Source organism: Cydia strobilella, chromosome 26 (assembly GCF_947568885.1).
Source record: "Cydia strobilella chromosome 26, ilCydStro3.1, whole genome shotgun sequence".
Lineage (NCBI taxonomy): Eukaryota > Metazoa > Arthropoda > Insecta > Lepidoptera > Tortricidae > Cydia > Cydia strobilella.
The window spans coordinates 6,649,107-6,668,930 of record NC_086066.1 but is presented as its reverse complement, the minus strand read 5'-3'; the positions used below and the strand labels follow the sequence as shown (position 1 = coordinate 6,668,930).

At 37.5% G+C, this 19,824-nt stretch overlaps 1 protein-coding gene across 1 annotated transcript in view; it reads right to left on the bottom strand.

Moving 5' to 3' along the window:
- Positions 1-4,283: 4,283 nt before the first annotated feature.
- LOC134753259 (zinc finger and SCAN domain-containing protein 10-like) overlaps positions 4,284-19,824 on the bottom strand; it is a 32,461-nt gene continuing 16,920 nt past the window's right edge. Inside the window, exons 4-12 of the mRNA XM_063689090.1 lie at positions 18,786-19,120; positions 16,317-16,402; positions 14,241-14,366; positions 12,151-12,258; positions 11,346-11,448; positions 9,433-9,542; positions 7,978-8,089; positions 7,390-7,494; positions 4,284-4,649 (exon numbers count right to left, since the gene is read on the bottom strand). Coding sequence (XP_063545160.1) covers positions 4,446-4,649; positions 7,390-7,494; positions 7,978-8,089; positions 9,433-9,542; positions 11,346-11,448; positions 12,151-12,258; positions 14,241-14,366; positions 16,317-16,402; positions 18,786-19,120 — 1,289 coding nt within the window. The 3' untranslated portion in view covers positions 4,284-4,445. The remainder of the gene's footprint in view (positions 4,650-7,389; positions 7,495-7,977; positions 8,090-9,432; positions 9,543-11,345; positions 11,449-12,150; positions 12,259-14,240; positions 14,367-16,316; positions 16,403-18,785; positions 19,121-19,824) is intronic.

Sequence of the window (19,824 nt, the reverse complement as noted above, 5' to 3'; positions counted from 1 at the left end):
CACGCAGGGAACGAGAGAACTGCCTCGCAACATTCGCGCAACATGCCCGCGCCAGGCATTCCACGTGACACCACACAGACATGCCACGACTCACGCAGGGAACGAGAGAACTGCCTCGCAACACGCCCGCGCCAGGCAATCCACATGAGGCAACAAAAGCCTGTCACTCTTTGATAGAGAAAGATAGTCTTATTGCGATTCCTATAAGAGGAAAGAGAAAATAGTGCCATGCTTTGTCTTTATCACCGACCGGGCATTTTTTCATGGTCGGATTATGGCATCACAGCAAGGAGGCGATGGCGAAATACCGAAATTTATAAGTGGAAGAGAAAAAGGATTATGCTGCCATACATGAATATGTCCTTCTCTTACCCCTGGTCGCTCGGTTTAATGTCTATAACTACTTGTATATACTATGTCTATGAGAGGCAAACAACAAGCGTACCATGGAGACTGTATAAAGGAGCCAAATCTCTATGTATGAAAAGTGTCCATCAAAAAACAGTAATTAGGCGGCGCCACCATACACCGAAATACTACCAAAAACAACCTACGTAATTTGTTCGGGTTATTTGTTGCCTTATATGGTTTATGTTATACTCATGTCCCAGAGCCTAACTAGCGCCACCGGAGAGATTAGGAACTATTATTTAAAGCTTAACGCGGTCACTTTTACAACAATTCTGCCATAAGAGATTGCGATCCTTTCTATACCATCCATAAAGCGTACCACCCGGAGTGACACGATGATATATGCGACCTGACCACAGATAAAATAGCGGGGAGTGTGTGTCAACTGCCCCGTCACCTTCGCACAGCGCGCCACGCTCAAGTATTATGTCCACGCGAGGCATTCCACATGACTCGGCAGACCCTCCGACTCGCAAGGGATCTGTTCTTACAAACGTACATCTGATTGTAAAATAACACGATAATACAATGGAGCGACTTTCAACGCGAGGGTCGTTGACCTGACATGCTAGAGTTAACTGAAAATGTATTTTAAATAAAATAATTTAGAACAAACAGTTTTTTAATTATTTATATTTATTAACTTAATCTTTAATGCGTCGATAAAATTGTGCTGTACATATGGTAAACTTAATTAATGCCTTACACATATCTATAGTTTGTCGAACGACTGTCTCATTTCAAACATAGACAGAAAATCATACTATCTTTGTCTTACACTAGTACTAGCACCCAAACAGAAAAGGATGAGTATAGTTTTTTTTTCTGTGCTTATTTACTGACAATTTGGTTCGACCAATATAGCCTACTTTTCGTAGTACTAGAAGGTATTTTTTCGAGATAACATTTACATATTAATATTTGCAAGAAAACAAAAAAGGCTATTGTTAATAGATTAAGTTAATTGTAAGAACGTTGTATTGCTGTTTTCTATGGAGCGACATGTTCACCTCGGTGACAAGCTCTCTCTCTGTGGTCGCTCCCTCATGACTGAGGATCGTGGTCATCAGTGGATGTGGATGCTCCACACCTGGTTCTTGTAATCTGCCTCCATCGGTGCCTGTCCATCGCGTCTCTGACGACTGAGCAAAAGCTGGTTGAGGACAAGTTCTTAAATTAAAAAAAAAAAAAAACGAACCACCTTAAATTCATGTTATCATGATGTGTGTTGTATTCATGTCCATCCCTTTAGATCATTTTGGAAAGCTAATTTTAAATAAAGAATTTTGTATGTTGACATGTAAGAGCGCAAAGTTGCGCTAAAGCGGCCCACTGACTATCAGTTCGCCGGACGATATCGGCCTGTCAGTTGTTCGGAACTGTCAAATTTTTGTTCTAACTGACAGGCCTATATCGTCCGGCGGACTGATAGTCAGTGGCCCCCTTAAGTGGCGCAATTGTGCGGAGCTAGTAAACTCTGTTTCCCTAGGATAGCGGTCTCCATACAAAATAATACGACAAAATATGGATGGAGTAGTGTCTTGACACCGCTATCCCAGGAAACCCAGAGCTTTAAGGGGGCCACTGACTATCAGTCCGCCGGACAATATCGGCCTGTCAGTTAGAACAATAATTTGACAGTTCCGAACAACCAAAGATAGATATAACTCCGTAATAGATGGATACAGTCTAAGGAAAAAACGTGCCTCGAAAATCACGATAATTTGATTCTCAATCAGAGGGCGCCACTAGTTTTGGTCTACTCTCGTATAGAGGGCGTTGACGGTTTCGTTTGTTATTTATAATTTTAACGCATATCAGTGAAAGAACATGGGTCAAAATCATATAAAAATAATTAATGCAAATAAAAAAATCATTTATCCATATTTAAATACATTTTAACGTATTTTTATAAATCTTCGTTTTTAATTTTAAAGTATGTCAATAGATGGCAGTGAATTTACAGTGGTTACAAAATTTACTATGACAGTACCGCTCTATCTTATTATATCCTCTTTGGAACAACTGACAGGCCGATATCGTCCGGCGAACTGATAGTCAGTGGGCCGCTTTAGCGAAAAATAGCAACGCTAACTGGCGCGGTCGCGTGCAACTATACGTGTTTTAGTAAAACTCAATATTCAACTATTCACGTTCGTAGAAGATAAGGAAACAACACGGTCACATAGACGACAGTAGGTTAGCATTACCAACTAGTAGCAAATTAGTACTAAGAAAAAAAAAGCGCTCACAACATGTGTATTACTATATTTAATAAAATACCAGCTGACATAAAGACATTGCCTATAAACGAATTTAAAACAAAATTGTATAAAATATTGATTGATAAATGTTTTTATAGTATTAACGAATTTTTATTGTATACATTTTGAATATTGACTGACATTTAATTTACATGTATTTAAAAGAACTTGACTTATTCTAATTTTAATTGTAATTTCTTCTTTTTTCTGTTAATCTGATAATCATCACTATTGATTTCTTATTAAATTAATTATGTACTATTATAAATATTTGCGCCAAATTTGTAATTAATCGTGTAATTGTATTTAATTCAAATTTTCAAAAAAAAAAAGTCAAAAGCATTTATTTGTTCAACATAGGTAAGGTACATAAGTACAGGTCTCACATAATCATTGTATCACTATGTTGTGCCGTAAGGCGTACAATATTCCATTTATGGACTGTTGCTGCATGCTTAGCACAGTTACCATTACTTATCAAAATCATCTAACAAAAATTCACTTACACTATAATATGCATTGTCAATTAAAAATTTTAATAACTTACTTTTAAAACTAATCATGTCATATTTATCACTACGGTTTTTACTCACTATTATTTTTAGTCGCTTTTGGCGACATGTTTCGGATTCTTTGGGAATCCATCCTCAGGCACGAGTGTCCGCGGCGGTTGTACGTCGTGCACTGCCCGCGCCGCCCGCCTCGTCGCTCGTTGCGCACGCGCTGATGGGGCGGGGGCGGGGGCGGGGGCGGGGGGCGCGGGGCAGTCCGCAGATGGAGTCGTCAAGTGAACGGGCGGCGCGGGCAGTGCACGACGTACAACCGCCGCGGACACTCGTGCCTGAGGATGGATTCCCAAAGAATCCGAAACATGTCGCCAAAAGCGACTAAAAATAATAGTGAGTAAAAACCGTACTGATAAATATTTTGAAATATGTCTCACGATAGTTTAAGTGCGATTAATCATGTCATCTGTATTTCTTAGCTCATTTGGAATTTTATTAAAAAAATTTGGAGCCATTCCAAATATACTATTTTATCAGACTGAGTAACATATATATATCACTGACAAATATTTTCACATGTCTATCTTGACTGAATGTATAGTGGGAAGCAATGTATATAAATTAAGATCTTATGTTACCATATGTTCATTGTGAATAAACGATTTCATTCATTCATTCAACGGATTTTACCTACAATGGCACCCTAACAAATAATTTGCCATAATTACCCGGGTGAATCAACTTTTTCTTGTCACTCGTTGCCATGGTTACGTTCTCATGGGACACTCTTAAAACCGATTTTATGATAATTAAAATAACCAAACGTGCACGTGTGCGGTGTTGCAGGCGTCCATAGGCTACGGTAACTGCTTACCATCAGGCGGGCCGTATGCTTGATTGCCACCGACGTGGTATAAAAAAAAAACAAAAGTACATTTTTGTGGTAGATATAAGGCCTTTCCACTGAGTTACCACTAATAAGCACGTTTGTGGATCGTTATACAATATTCCGTCTATATTGTCCCCTGGCTGACGGGACACAATAACAACAAGAAATAGTTGATTCACCCCCCCCCCCCCCCCCCCCCCCCCCCAACACTAACACGAAACTATCATTTGTCACTTTTTTTGGTTTCGGTTTCTGACAATAAGATTCGCTGGCTATGGATGTGGTCTTGGTGGTTCAGTTGGCAGACTGGAGTATCGATCCAGAGGCCGTGAGTTCAAGTCTCACCCAAGACAGTAATTTTCCAGTTCTGATAAATTAACTGCCGCCATCAATTGCCTCTTCAGTCTTCACTTTAACTTTCTTAACAGTTCTCGTAATGTTTTTCTTCGGTATCTTGTGCTTGTACCGGCCGTGCAGGTAGAGGGCGCTCCTGTGCCCGAAGTCCGCCCCGCACAGCGTGCACACGAACGGGCGCGCGCCTGTGTGCGTGTTGATGTGATCCGCGAGCACTTTTTTTGTCTGCAAAAAAAGTGATATAAAAATTAAGTGCTGCTAAATTTGCCGCACGACTTAGGGTCGTTCCATCGGTTTGCCGCTGTCACTGTCACATTTCGCAACAAAGAACGGGAAAGATAATGCACGCCAAGTGTCAATTTTGATCGAATTTTGTCGATTTTTATTTATTTTAAAAACGTTACCTTACAATATCGAAATTCGAAAGCTATGAAAATACTATTTAAGTTAAGATTGTTTTTTCTTCTTTTTTTGTTTATAGTATCACATAATAAATAACCGAGTAAAGTTGAATTATAATATAGTCAAGAACTACATATATTTTTTCCACGTCTACGCCTCAACGCCTCTTAGAAAAACATGATCATATAAGGAGATTTTTCGCCTTCCGGCTCAGGGAACCGCCTTAAGAGTACCTTCCCATACAAACGTAGTTCCGCTCTCATTTTAAAACTACGTGTTGGATTGTAATGAAACTTTGCACATACAACGACATGAGATATATCTAGGTCTGAAATTAGTTTATACAGCTCCAGTTTATAAAACAAACGAAATAGAGCAAAAACAATTTTTGTATGAAACACTTAAATTCGCTGTATTTTTTTAACTATGGTATCTGAAGCTACATTAACTAATTACAGACATAGATATCCCTTATCCTATTGTAAGTACAAAGTTTCAGAGCAATCTAGCTAGTCGTTTTAAAATGAGAGCGGAACTACGTTTGTATGGAAAACCGAGCTTGCCGGAGACCCTTAAGAGGCCGTAGTCGATTTTGGAGCAAAAATGTAAAATTGATAGATTTAGTCATTGAAATTATACACGTTTTGTTATTACACTATTAGCACGTCTTCTCATCTTGCCTTTTAATAAAGAGGTCGCGAGCGTGCGTCACCGGTAATGCATGAAGAGAAGGGGCAGTTTTTAAAAATTCATCAAAAAATCATGGTGGTAAATTATACAAATTGTTGTATAAGAATAGTTTCAGCAAATGTTGTAGATTGTTTAAGTATCAAAATTACGTTGAAATTAAGTCGATTTTCAGAGAAATTGTCACTTGTTTTGAAGTAATTTCTGGAGAAAATTGATTTCGTCTAACTTTCATTTACACTACTTCAAAGTCATAATAATAAAAATGTAGTCTGATAAACGTCAAGTACAGGATATGTGTAATACAAAATTACCATGTTTAGTAGTCCAAACTTTACGAAATTTACAAATAAGAGCGACAAAATCAGTGCTTTACGCGCGTTTACCTAAACGTCCATCAGAAAAGAAAACATTACTAATTTAGTAAGTCTGTTTTAAAAAAACTGATCTGATAAAAGGTAAGATAAGAAGACGTGCTAATAGAAACCAGTACTTGTTATTTGAATTAGGTAACAAAAGGTGTAAAATTTCACGGACTAAATCTATCAATTTTACATTTTTGCGACTAAAATCGACACCGGCCTCTTAACACGTTCACTGTCCGTGCCCCGTATATTAGGTCACGGCAAGTCTCTATTACAAAGTAAGGTTAACAATTCAGATTGGGACAGTGAACGTGTAAAATCAAACTATACTTCGTTTTTTTAGCATTAGAAAGAAGGTAAGCGATCTTGGCGTGTCTGTTTATTGAAATAGTAGATTGTTAACCAAGGGTTAAAAGGCACTCATCTCTGCCGAGGTAGTTTGGTGCTCGAACGCAGCGAGAGCGCCAATAGTCCGAGGCTGAAATGATGCCTTTCACCCGAGTTAAACACTTTACTTTTCATTTCGAATACGAGGAAAGTAAAAAGCATGTGTTTTTTAAAAAAACATGACATTTACATGATACATTTTTATAGTATTTCTTGAGAGTACTTTCAATTAACAATTCAGGCAAAAGTATCGTTATTTGTGGAATGGAGAGTCAAATATCAGAATGGAAATTGTATAACAAATCCATTTAAACTCAAATTTCAATTGGTTATCGTAAAAAATAAAATTAAAAAATCGTACTTAGAACGTAAAATGCTGTAGTGCAGCCACGTATAATTTTTTCACACCTTTTAGAACAACAATGACCCTCTTTCAGAGCATGAGAAATGAAAAATAAGTTGCAGTTGATATGTAACAATTATATGGCATATAATGATTATTTAAATTCTTTTAGTTTCATAAGTAATTTTTACTAATTTAATAACTAAATAGCGTTTTTCAATAAAGACAATAAGATTGTTTACCCTTTTTCTAATGCTAAAAAACCGGCCAAGTGCGAGTCGGACTCGCGCACGAAGGGTTCCGTACCATTACACACAAAAACGGCAAAAAAATCACGTTTGTTGTATGGGAGCCCCACTTAAATAATAATTTTATTCTGTTTTTAGTATTTGTTGTTATAGCGGCAACAGAAATACATCATCTGTGAAAATTTCAACTCTAGGTATCACGGTTCGTGAGATACAGCCTGGTGACAGACAGACGGACAGCGGAGTCTTAGTAATAGGGTCCCGTTTTTACCCTTTGGGTACGGAACCCTAAAAAACGAAGTATAGTCCAAATATACAGTCATATTAAATAACATTTACAACCAGGTCTAACGCGAATTTATTTTATTACTCATTACCTTTATTTACCTACGTTTCGACATAGAGAAATATAAGTAATGAAAGTGGTAACTCCATACATCACTTTTCGCGCTTTGAACTGAACTGCTTAGCGTACTAACAACCTTATGTTGTAGCAGTAAGGTTCATAGTGTAGTGTTCTATAGGTAGTATACCTTGAAGGCCTTCCCGCAGTGGTCGCACATCTTGTCCTTGGGCTCGAAGTGATTCTCGTGCGCCAGTCGCCGGTGCCGCGTCCGGTTCGTCGACGACCTGAACATCTGGGTGAACATAACGAGATATAAGAATTATTTAAAAAAATCCATGCTGTTAAAGCATTATGATCTTTGGTTGTCTAACTTCGTTTTTGGTAACGAAATGCGAGTTTTGGTTGATTATATAGTTAGCACATGGCACACTGGGCTCTCGTATCTCCGTTCGTCACTGTGCACGCTCGCCATTTCTCCCGGTAGGGAACACTGTTAGATAGTTACATCGTGGCACACTTGTTAGATAGTTACATCGTGGCACACTTGTTAGATAGTTACCTTGTGGCACACTTGTTAGATAGTTACCTTGTGACACACTTGTTAGATAGTTACATCGTGGCACACTTGTTAGATAGTTACCTCGTGGCACACTTGTTAGATAGTTACATCGTGGCACACTTGTTAGATAGTTACCTTGTGGCACACTTGTTAGATAGTTACATCGTGGCACACTTGTTAGATAGTTACCTTGTGGCACACTTGTTAGATAGTTACCTCGTGGCACACTGGGCACTCGTATTTCCGTTCGTTGCTGTGCACGCTCTCCATGTGCCGCCGCAGCATGGTGCCGGTCGGAAACATTCTACTGCACTCTGTGCAGTTATGCCTGCACAGAATATAAAGTGCCGTTAAGGGGCTACCTGAGGTTTTCATCGATTTTTGACCAGTTTTGAATCGTATCTCCTACTTTTGCACTACATATAGAATTATAAGACAAGCGGCTATTAGTTCTTCAATCTTTTATCTCCATTTTTGTCTACCGGATTGTGAAAAAAATGAATACTTATTTATTTATGATTGTTTTAAACATTGTCTAAAAAACACTTTTTTCGTATCTCGATTGCTGTGAAAGATCTTACTTATACGAAATCTACATATTTGGGTTCGTCTTAGACGTCTCTAAAAATTTGTCTAAGGTTTTAATTTTAAACTAATTAACACAAAAGTTATGGCCAGAAAACCAGTTTTTTTGGCCTAAAATTGTTCAACTTTGATGCCAAATATTTCGAAAATAATGAACTTTGAAGTAAATGTGGGATACTATATTGCTAAAATCCGTTGCTGTTAATATGATAAGCTACAAAAAACATTAGAAAACTAAGGGATTCAAATCGAAGGTCATTGGGGCATGGGATCCCCTTAAGAAAGTGGACGACACTGAACCTGAACGGATTTTCATGCGGTTTTCACCTATCAATAGAGTGATTCTTGAGGAAGGTTTAGGTGTATAATTTGTAGAGGTTTTGTGTAGCCCGTGCGAAACCGGGGCGGGTCGCTAGTAAAGTGAGCTTTACGTGAGCAATAAGAGTTTTGAATGATTCACAGTTAGTTTCACTAGACTTATATTGACCGGGATATAGACCAGCGGCCGCGTAAGAATGAGGGTAGACACTCACCCGCTGTCTTCAGTTTACCCGTGAACAAGATGCATGTAACTTTTTTTTATCCATACTAATATTATAAATGCGCAAGTCTGTCTGTCTGTGTGTCCCCTCTTCACGCTTAAACCGCTGAATCGATTTAGATGAAATTTGGCATAGAGATAGGTTGAGTCCCTGAGAAGGACATAGGATAGTTTTTATCCCGAAAATCATCCCTTAAGAAAGTAAAAAGCGGGGTGGAATTGAGATAATTAATGAAGTGTCTGCTAATTTGTGTGCATAATATGCTCAAATTGAATAATTGCTATAAGACTTTCTCCAGGCGCTATTCTTACTCTAGCTGGGGTTACTAAGTTCACGCAGACGAAGTCGCGGGCAAAAGCTAGTTTTATTATAAATGATCGGCGATTGGTCCTACTCACACCTAGTCCTATGGAAAGTGAAGACAGGGCCTAAGATGAAGCTCACCGGTTCAGTAACAGCCTATTCACTCTTCAGCGAACAAATGGAACGTGGACCACGAACTAACCACTAACTGCGTCGAAATATCGGGTGCTCAAAAACTTACGTGAGCATATCGCTAGAGACGTGTTGGTCGGAGTACCTCATATGCTTGCTGTAAGAGTAGACGTTTTTGAAATGCTTGTTACATTTTGCGCAATACATCACAGCATCTTTCTGTAAAAAAAAGTACATTACAATACAAGTGCGAAAAATTGAGAATTCGCAACGAGTGGCGATAAATTAAAACACGACCAAAGGCACAAGGCAGTGGTTTAAGGGTCTCCGGCAAGCTCGGTTCTCCATACAAACGTAGTTCCGCTCTCATTTTAAATCGACTAGCTAAATTCTTTGAAACTTTGTACTTACAATAGGATAAGGTATATCTATGTCTGTAATTAGTTTATGTAGCTTCAGATACCATAGTTTAAAAAATACAGCGTATTTAAGTTTTTCATACAAAACTTGTGTTAGCTCTATTTCGTTTGTTTCATAAACGAGCTATATAAACTAATTTCAGACCTAGATATACCTCATGTCATTGTATGTGCAAATTTTCATTACAATCCAACACGTAGTTTTAAAATGAGAGCGGAACTACTGTATGAGAAGGTGCAATTCGGCCGAGCTTACCGGGGACTCTTAAATCGACACGAGTTGCGAATTACCTATTCGCACATGTATCGTAAAAGTCGTACAACGTTTTACAGTACATATGGCCCTTTAAGTTTTCGACATAGTTACGTAATGTGCTAATTAGCCTCATGCATGAAGTTTATATTTGAACGAAATATGTTTTATTCGGATGTTTGTTACCGTTATATCATGTTACAAATGCATTTCCGTTTTTAAATTACCATTTAATTACTCAAAATTATAAATAAAAAGTACAAAAATTTGCCCGCGATAAGCTAGTGAGCGAAACGCTCGAAACGCCACGTGACGTCACGCGTTCGACAGATTAGTGTCATTAGTAGCAAACGTCAGTTGGACCGCCCAACGTGTGACGTCATCACGCTCTGTCGAATTCGCGCCAAAAATTATGAGCGTTTCAACCGCTCAAAAATTTTCAACATTTTAAATATTTTTTAATAAAATAATGTTAAGGTTTACAAAAGTATTTTTATAATTTCCGGTGTTCCAACGATATAAATTATGAATCCAAAAATAAAAATAAATTCATGCATGGAGCTAATTATCGCACTAATGCGGTAAAGTAGCACCGTATGTACTGTAAATTGTAATCGTACACACCTAGGACAGTAGTGTAAGAAACGTTTGTATAGCCAATTCAAGTAGTTTGTGCAGACAGATAGACAGACATATTTCATGTAATTTTCACGAAAACTATTACATATTATATGAATTAAATAGGAAATTTATCTAACAACACTTGTGCGGCATGGCCTTATAAGTCATCATGACATTTTAGCGCAGGCGCAGGTTAGATGGCGCTGACGTCACCGCCAAGTGTTCGGTGATAGATAAGGCCGTGTTGTACGGTTGCGTTCGTGGCCCACAATTGGTCTCGCCGGAAGACCAGCGCTGACTTTAGGGTTAGCATTATGCTGAGGACTATTTCGTGGTAAACTAAATAATTAAATATAATTTTTCTTTGTAATACGTTTGTATGAAAGTTGTTGTGTAGTTTACCATGAATAAATGAAAAAAAAAAAAAAAACCGGCCAAGTGCGAGTCGGACTCGCGCACGAAGGGTTCCGTACCATTACGGAAGAAAACAGCAAAAAAATCACGTTTGTTGTATGGGAGCCCCATTTAATTATTTATATTATTCTGTTTTTAGTATTTGTTGTTATAGCGGCAACAGGAATACATCATCTGTGAAAATTTCAACTGTCTAGCTATCACGGTTCATGAGATACAGCCTGGTGACAGACGGACAGCGGAGTGTTAGTAATAGGGTCCCGTTTTTAACCTTTGGGTACGGAACGCTAAAAAACAACAGACAGACATACTTACGCCAGTATGGACTCGAGCGACGTGCGTAGTCAGGGTTGCCTTAAACTTGAAACTCTTATCACACTCTGAGCACTTGAATAACCGCTCCATATCCTTATGTGTACTGTGAACAGACGAACAAATGTGACGTTTTCAATCAAATTTGCTTAATAAGATCTCTTTTTATGTTCCGTCAAGGACGCTTAGGCATTTTCGTCCCATCAGTAATTACCAAGCTATTACTAGGTATAGAAAAAACAGTTTCTTATGCAGGGCAAGCATGAGCTTAAATAAAGCTTTTATAAATTGTAATATCGACATATTTAGTGATAGCATATCAATAATAAAAAATAAATTAATTAGATACTTTATGGGTGACAATGATTCTGGCGCAGGTCAGGGCTAATGTACTGTGGCTAAATGTACTACCTAACAGATTTTACCTTCTTTTCTACTTATTTTTTTGTAATAATCGATCATATTCATATCGATCCTCTGTTCTTGTGCTGTATGAACTTGTACATGTGTAATTAAGTTGGGCAATAACCTTGTTATATTTTATTCCGTTTCTATAAGTGAAAACCTATAATTGGCTTTCTAATTCTATTGTAGTTTGTTAATATGTTTAGCGCTGTTGGTTTTCCATGTACCAAAATAAAATAAAAAATAAAAGGTACCACATTGTCGCTTTACATACGGACGAAAATTGCTTGTATCTTTATACGAAAAACCTGTCAGAGTCTTTCTATAGTGTTTCGTTTTCCTTTTTGCCCTTAATAAAAACGAAACACTAAAGAAATCGCGATGGTATAGACTCGGTACTCACAGCAAATGGTACTTCATGCGGTTCATGGGGTCGAATATCTTCTTCCCGCACTGAGGGCATTCCTCGCAGCCGTGACCGCGGATGTGATTCAAGTATTTTCTGTAGCGACTGCAAAAAAAAAGGTAATTTTTTTTTTATATTATAAACTGATCGGCGATTGGCCCTAGTCACACCTGATGGAAAGTGAAGACAGGGCCTAAGATGGAGCTCACCGGTTCAGTAACAATTAATTAATTAAACAAGTAATTAATTGTACCAAGGGCCTTACACTCTTTGATAGAGAAAGATAGTCTTATTGCGATTCCTATAAGAGGAAAGAGAAAATAGTGCTATGCTTTATCCTTATCACCGACCGGGTGGCATCATAGATAGAGGCGATGGCGATATACCGAAATTTATAAGAGTGAAAGAGAAAAAATCCTATGCTGCCCAAATTTTATATGAATATTCTTTCTCTTACCCCCGGTCGCTCGGTGGCGCGTCTATAACTACTTGTATATACTATGTCTATGGTGACCAGCGAGTGAGTGAGTGCGACGATGCGAATATGTTTCGGAGCGGTTCGGAAGAATTCGGAGGGTGTCGGGAAAACATGGCGCGATCATATCGCGTGATTCGCCATCTTGGTCGCACTTATGGCTGTGGATTGACATCTCTCTCTACTCACTCGTGAACATTAGTATACAGATCCACTGAGCGAAATGAGTAAGATATGAATCAATCTTTACAATTCAATGAAGCGTTTTGCGAATCCATATTAATATTATAAATGCGAAAGTGTGTCTGTCTGTCTCTCTGTCTGTTACCTCTTGACGATTAAACCGCTGAACCGATGTAGTTAAAATTTGCCATAGAAATAGTTCGAGTCCCGGAGAAGGACATAGGATAGTTTTTATGTCGGCAGTCATCCCTAAAGAGGGTGAAAATGAGAAAATGTATAAATTGCCTGTTAATTGGTGATAGCAATTAAAAATTATTGCCATTAGATTTTATCCAGGCGCTATACTTACCCTAACTGCTGGAACTAATTCCACGCAGACGAAGTCGCGGGCAAAAGCTAGTATTATAAATGCGAAAGTGTGTCTGTCTGTGTGTTACCTTTTCACGATTAAACCGCTGAACTGATTTAGTTGTAATTTGGCATAGAGATAGTTTTAGTCCTGGAGAAGGACATAGGATAGTTTTTATCCCGAAAATCATCCCTTAAGAGGGTCGAAAGCGGGGTGCAATTGAAATAACTAATAAAGTGCCTGATAATTTGTGTACATAAGCAATTAAGCATTTGCTCAAATTGCATGATTGCTATTACACTAAAGTGTAAAGTGTGGATAAATCCAGGCGATATTCTTACTCTAGCTGCGGTTACTAAGTCCACGCAGATGAAGTCACGGGCAAAAGCTCTCTAATAAATATGCTACTTGACGCTACACTAGCGACATCTATAATACTGTATATCTGTACAGTCGAAGGAAAGAATATCGATTCAGACAAATGGCTCAAAAATATGTGAACACGACTTTATTATTATTATTATTTACTAGCTTTTGCCCGCGATTTCGTCTGCGTGGACTTAGTAACAGCAGCTAAAGTAAGTTTAGCGCCTGGAAAAATTCTCATAGCAATTCAATTTGAGCATATTATGCACACAAATTAGCAGGCACTTTATTAATTATCTTAATTCCACCCCACTTTTTACTTTCTTAAGGGATGATTTTCGGGATAAAAACTATCCTATGTCCTTCTCAGGGACTCAACCTATCTCTATGCCAAATTTCATCTAAATCGATTCAGCGGTTTAAGCGTGAAGAGGGAACACACAGACAGACAGACAGACGGACAGACTTTCGCATTTATAATATTAGTATGGATTTAAATATATTTACACGGCATCACAGCATAGGCCAATACGCCGAATAATTAAACTAGTTACAGGTATACAAATTACAAAATATATATAGAGTAAAATACAGATAGTCATATTAAGTCAAATGCAAGTGCTGGAATTATCTAAGGTTTAAAAGCGTACACAATGTACACATATTTTGAAACTTTGGGAATGTATATATATTTATGCCCTTGACTGTACATACCTGAACTCGCGAGAACAGATATCGCAGTTCCAGAGAGTAACGGGGACGGAATGTTCGGTCTCGCAGTGCCGACGCATGGAGTTAGGAGTGTCCCACGCGTGGGCACATCGGGTACACTTCAGCAGTCTGTGGGGCACAAATAGTTGAAGTGAATGATTAAACACTACATACAGTACTTATTGCAAAAAGGGTTGCGAGTGAACGAATGAGAGAATGTGATTTAAGCGCACGATACGTCCGCCGCAAGCTCGGCCGAATTTCACCTTCCTAACAAACGGAATTCGTTCTCATTTTAAAACTACTTGTTGGATTGTAATGAAACTTTGCACATACAATGACACGAGGTATATCTAGGTCTGTAATTAGTTTATATAGCTCCAGTTTATAAAACAAACGAAAGTAAAGCAAAAATAAGTTTTGTATTAAAAAGTTTAAATTCGCTGTATTTTTTTAACTATGGTATCTGAAGCTACATAAACTAATTACAGACAGATATACCTTATCCTATTGTATAGTTTGTCAAGGAGCTGTCTCATTTCAAACATAGACAAGAGAGAATCATACTATCTTTGTCTTACACTAGTACTAACACCCAAAAGAAAAGGATGAGTATAGTTATTTTTTGTTCCTATTTAAACACTGCAACACACAACAGGAAGTATAAAACAATATTTCGCTGCATATCGATTAACGGTAACAACATGACTACAGAACTCCGAAAAACACGACCTAATATAACTGGTTCACGGATATACCCTCGATTCAATCAATCAAACATTTTATTTCGTCATCATAGGTCGATTGCTGCAAATATCCGACATTTAAAACCGTACTATAGACTAACCAAGCTTCTGAGGGTCCAATGTCACCCTGACCTTGGTCGGGGCGCAACAATATGATGGAAACCACCTAACTACATTGTCGGAAACTTCGTTAGTTAGGTTAGGTCACATTTATATTTATCGGAAGCCTCGATTCCGACCGCGTAGAAATATTTTCGGAATTTTGCAGTCAAGTAAACCGTATGTCTCAATGGTGAAACACCAATAACAATACTGATTCCAACTCAACTGACGAAGTCGGCACCCTCCATAAGTTTCACTTTCTGCATAAGGGCTACCCGGGTATTGTACTTTACCCAAATTGACTTGCAAATAGAATTCGTTCTCGAGTTTTTCGGTCCGTAAAAAGACTTTACGATTATGATTGCTTGATTGGTCAAGCACAAAGTACAAAGTTTCAGAGCAATCTAGCTAGTCGTTTTAAAATGAGAGCGTAACTACGTTTGTATGGAGAACCGAACTTGCCGGGGACCCTTAAGCTAAATAAGTACCTACAATAGTTATTTGTTTTACAAGGGGGCAAAGCTGTTGTTCCGCTCGTGCTAATATTGATACTCGAGCGAGCGAAAGACTCCATAATTGACCTATTAATTCAAATATTTACTGTCCTAGTTCGTTAGTTCTTCATTAGGCGCCATTCATTTATTACGTAATGCGATTTAGGGTGGAGGGGGGGTCGACCATGTCTTATTTTTTTTTCTTACATAGTGGTGGGAGGGGGTCAAAATCTAGCAAATATCTTACGTAAGTTAGTTATTCAAATAATAAGTTCCGAGCGTTGCGAGGAGATTAAACATTTTGCAGAATGAATTACATACATTATTTACTTAAATATATTGGTAGTACCAAAGATAGATATAACTCCGTAATAGATGGATACAGTCTAAGGAAAAAACGTGCCTCGAAAATCAAGAAAATTTGATTCTCGATCAGAGGGCGCCACTAGCTTTGGCCTACAGTCGTATAGATGGCGTTGACGGTTTAGTTTGTTATTTAACAATTTTAACGCATATCAGTGAAAGGACATGGGTCAAATCATATAAAAATAATTAATGCAAATAAAAAAATCATTTATCCATATTTAAATACATTATATCGTATTTTTACAAAAACTTCATTTTTAGTTTTAAAGTGTATCGATAGATGGCAGTGAATTTTCTGTGGTTACAAAATTTACTATGACAGTACCGCTCTATCTTATTATATCCCTCTTTGGTAGTACCTAGAATCTTACCTATAATGTCTGTCCTTATGCGTCGCCAGGGTTTGCTCGGTGTGGTACCTCAGCTCGCAAATGTCACAGGACAGCTTGCCATACATCTGTATACATATTCATTAAATTATTAACCGTCTTCATAGTTTTATACATGTATGTAAGTAAAGAGGTAGATATGGCACCATGCGCTCGATCGTGAGCCATCAAATGTGACGTTTTCAACCAAAAGGTACCACATTGTCGCTTGTCGATAAGGTTGGTTTCGAATTGAAGCTATATGGAAATAGCGCCTTTTTGACAACCGACAATAAGTACCCTTTTGGTTGAAAATGGCACAAATATAGGTTCCGGAACCTATATAGAGTAAGTCGTACGGCTGACGCCAATGTGTCAAGATTGTCACAATCATCTACTAAATATTGCCTGCATTTTAGTTTTGTCAACTATGAACGTCACGCGTCTATTATCTCGTCTATCATAAAATGCAGTCGCTTGAGTGTCGGAGAGACTGCGTTGATTCTGTTCTATTATATAAAATAATAAATAGTCACATTGATGCCCCTAGCTTGTTAAAAGACATATGTATAAGAGTCCCAGGTAATAAAGAACGCCGATGTCGTCTCGGATACAAGCACTTATTCTCCATCCCATGTAGTAGAACTAACTATTCTAAAAATATGTTTATTAAGCGAGCATGTGCACTTTATAATGATAATAACATTGTAAAAAATGTAGACATATTTAATTGTACCATAGGCTCAATAATTTTTTTATTCAGGACTAGTATGTAAATCTAGCCGCGATCTGTCAATATCTAAAAGTGTTAATATACCTATTATGTCATGTTTGTCGATACCTATTCGCAAATTCTGTGTAACCTTTTACTAATCTGCTGAACTTAAGCCAAGATAGGTACTTTTTCGTGCTATATATAAAGATATGTTTAATAAAAATGGAAACTATAGGTCTAGACTAAGAGAAGAAACTGTAACAATATTTTATGTATGACCGTTTGTTTCATATTTAAATAAAATAAAATAAAAATTAGTAATAAAAGATCATTGGTTTTATAGGTTATCTATTCGTCAGGCATTCTCGAAGAAGGCTGGGATTTGGAAAATTATTTGTGGTATTTTCTATAAAAAGGGACCTTATTGTCGATGGCGCTTACGCCATTATTAACGATGCTCCGATATAAATACAATGCCGCGCGACGCTGTGCGGCGTAAGCGCCATCGACAATAAGGTCCCTTTTCATAGAAAATGTCCCATTTATTTGTTTGAAAGGGTACCTATAACCATCGTCAAGTTTCAACGAGATAATAAAGAAAGATGTGACTTGTTTCTGCTTTACTTAGAAGGTATTTTCTGATATTTTTTGATTTTTAATTGGTATAAGGTTTAAATTGTATGTACAAAACTATTTCGATGACAGAACCTTAAAGAAAATATTACCGTACTACCTCAATAACCTACCGTTTAAAATAAGACACCAGCCCGACAAATCTAAATTTAAAGAACAGCTTAAGAAATACCTACTGGATACACTTAAATGACACCTGTATCACAAACAGGATGTCGCTTAAGTGTGCCAATAATTAACATTTAGCATAACAAGCAATAAGTTAAGTAGCATAGCAAGTAGAATAATTTAGTTAACTATCTTACCTGCAGGCAAACTGTGAAAACAGTTTTGAAAGAAAGAAAGAAAAACAGCAGGAAACTGTATAAATTGTATGTATAATTTTTGAATAACATATCTCTCTATCTATCTAGAAATGTTATTTTAACCATTAGCCATATTTTACGAGATGAATATGTAGGTATGTAGTATGGGATCAACTAAAAAAATTGGCTGTTTTATACATTTTAAGAACTCGGATGTCGATGTTTTCTATAGGTGAGGCAAAAATATCGTGATTTCGGTATTGGTTCCATAATAAAAGTTGGTGAGGCAAAAAAATAATAATTGTGATTTCATAATTCAAAAAATAATATATTTTATTATAATATAGTACCTCTAAAAATTTGGCTAAGGGTAAAAAATATCCCGCATATGACCTCTTCTTAGAAATATTTTTACAGTACATATGGTGCAACTTTCTCGCCCTAGTGCGTTAAGAGCACTTTTCGTGCATATTTCGAAAGTTTAAAGGGCCATATGTACTGTAAAACGTTGTACGATACACGTGCGAATAGGTAATTCGCAACTCGTGTCGATTTAAAACACTCCCTGCAGTCGTGTTTTAATTTATCGCCACTCGTTTCGAATTTCCTCTTTTCCGCACTTGTATCGTAAATAACTATTGTTTACTTATGTGTACTAATTGTGACGTTTTCAACCAAAAGGTACCACATTGTCGCTGGTCGATAAGGTTGATTTCTAAGTGAAGCTATATGGAAATAGCGCCTTACTGACAATCGACAATAAGTACCCTTTTGGTTGAAAATTGCACAATTAATGATTCAACCCTAAAAACAACATACCTCAGTATGCATCTTCTCATGCCCCAAAAACGTCCTCCTTGTAAAAAAGGGCTCCACACATTTCGCACATTTAAACACTTCTATACTTTTTGCATAAAACTCATTCTCTTTCTTACTCTCCCACCATCTCTCTCTCTCCTCTTCTGTCAATCTCTTTTCTGTAAAACTAGGAGCTGATGGATCGGATGCTGGTTTTTCAGAGTTCTCTCCAAGTGAGTGTTTTTCTACATCTATCGCCGGCGTAGGGTTTTTAGGTAGGATTCTCAGTGTAGGGACTTCCATCATTGGTAGTTTTCGTTTGGGCACTACGCTTATTGGTGGTGGGTATGAAACGTCTGAAAACAAAAAAACAATTTTGAATAATTCTTAAAAATGCAACAAACAAAGAAAACAAATCGTGAAGTAAGAGTCGTTGAAGAGTTCCGTTCTGGTCTTCATCAGCAGTTCCACTTTACCAAATAGCACTTTTTTGAATGCATATGTTGGATTTGTTGATAAAAAACAAAAAAATTGCCATATGTATGCCCACGAGATTTATCTATATAAGTATGTACATCGTCGCCTAACACCCATAGTACAAGCTTTGCTTAGTTAGGGGCTAGGTTGATCTGTGTAAGATGTCCCCTAATATTTATTTATTTATATAGCCCATGTGAGCATAAACAGACCAGTCTCTACAAACAGCACCCGTTCACGAGTATAGCCATCACCTTCCTCAACCTTCATTCAGGAAAGTGGCACCAGATCAACGAAGGCATCATAAGCAGACTTAAGCGAAATTTCAAAATTTCAAAAATTTTATTGTAGGTACACAATAGTTATTTGTTATACAAGGGTGCAAAGTTGTATTTTACCCGCGAGTGTGTAATTGAAACAAGAGCAAGCGAAAGGATTCTATAGTTGAACCACGAGCGAAGCGAGTGGTTCTAAAATAGAATCCTGAGCGTAGCGAGTGTTTCAACACACAAGAAGTAAAATACATTTGCACCCGTGTGTAACACAAAACTTTTCCCCTCACTATAGCGAGGAAAGTGCAACA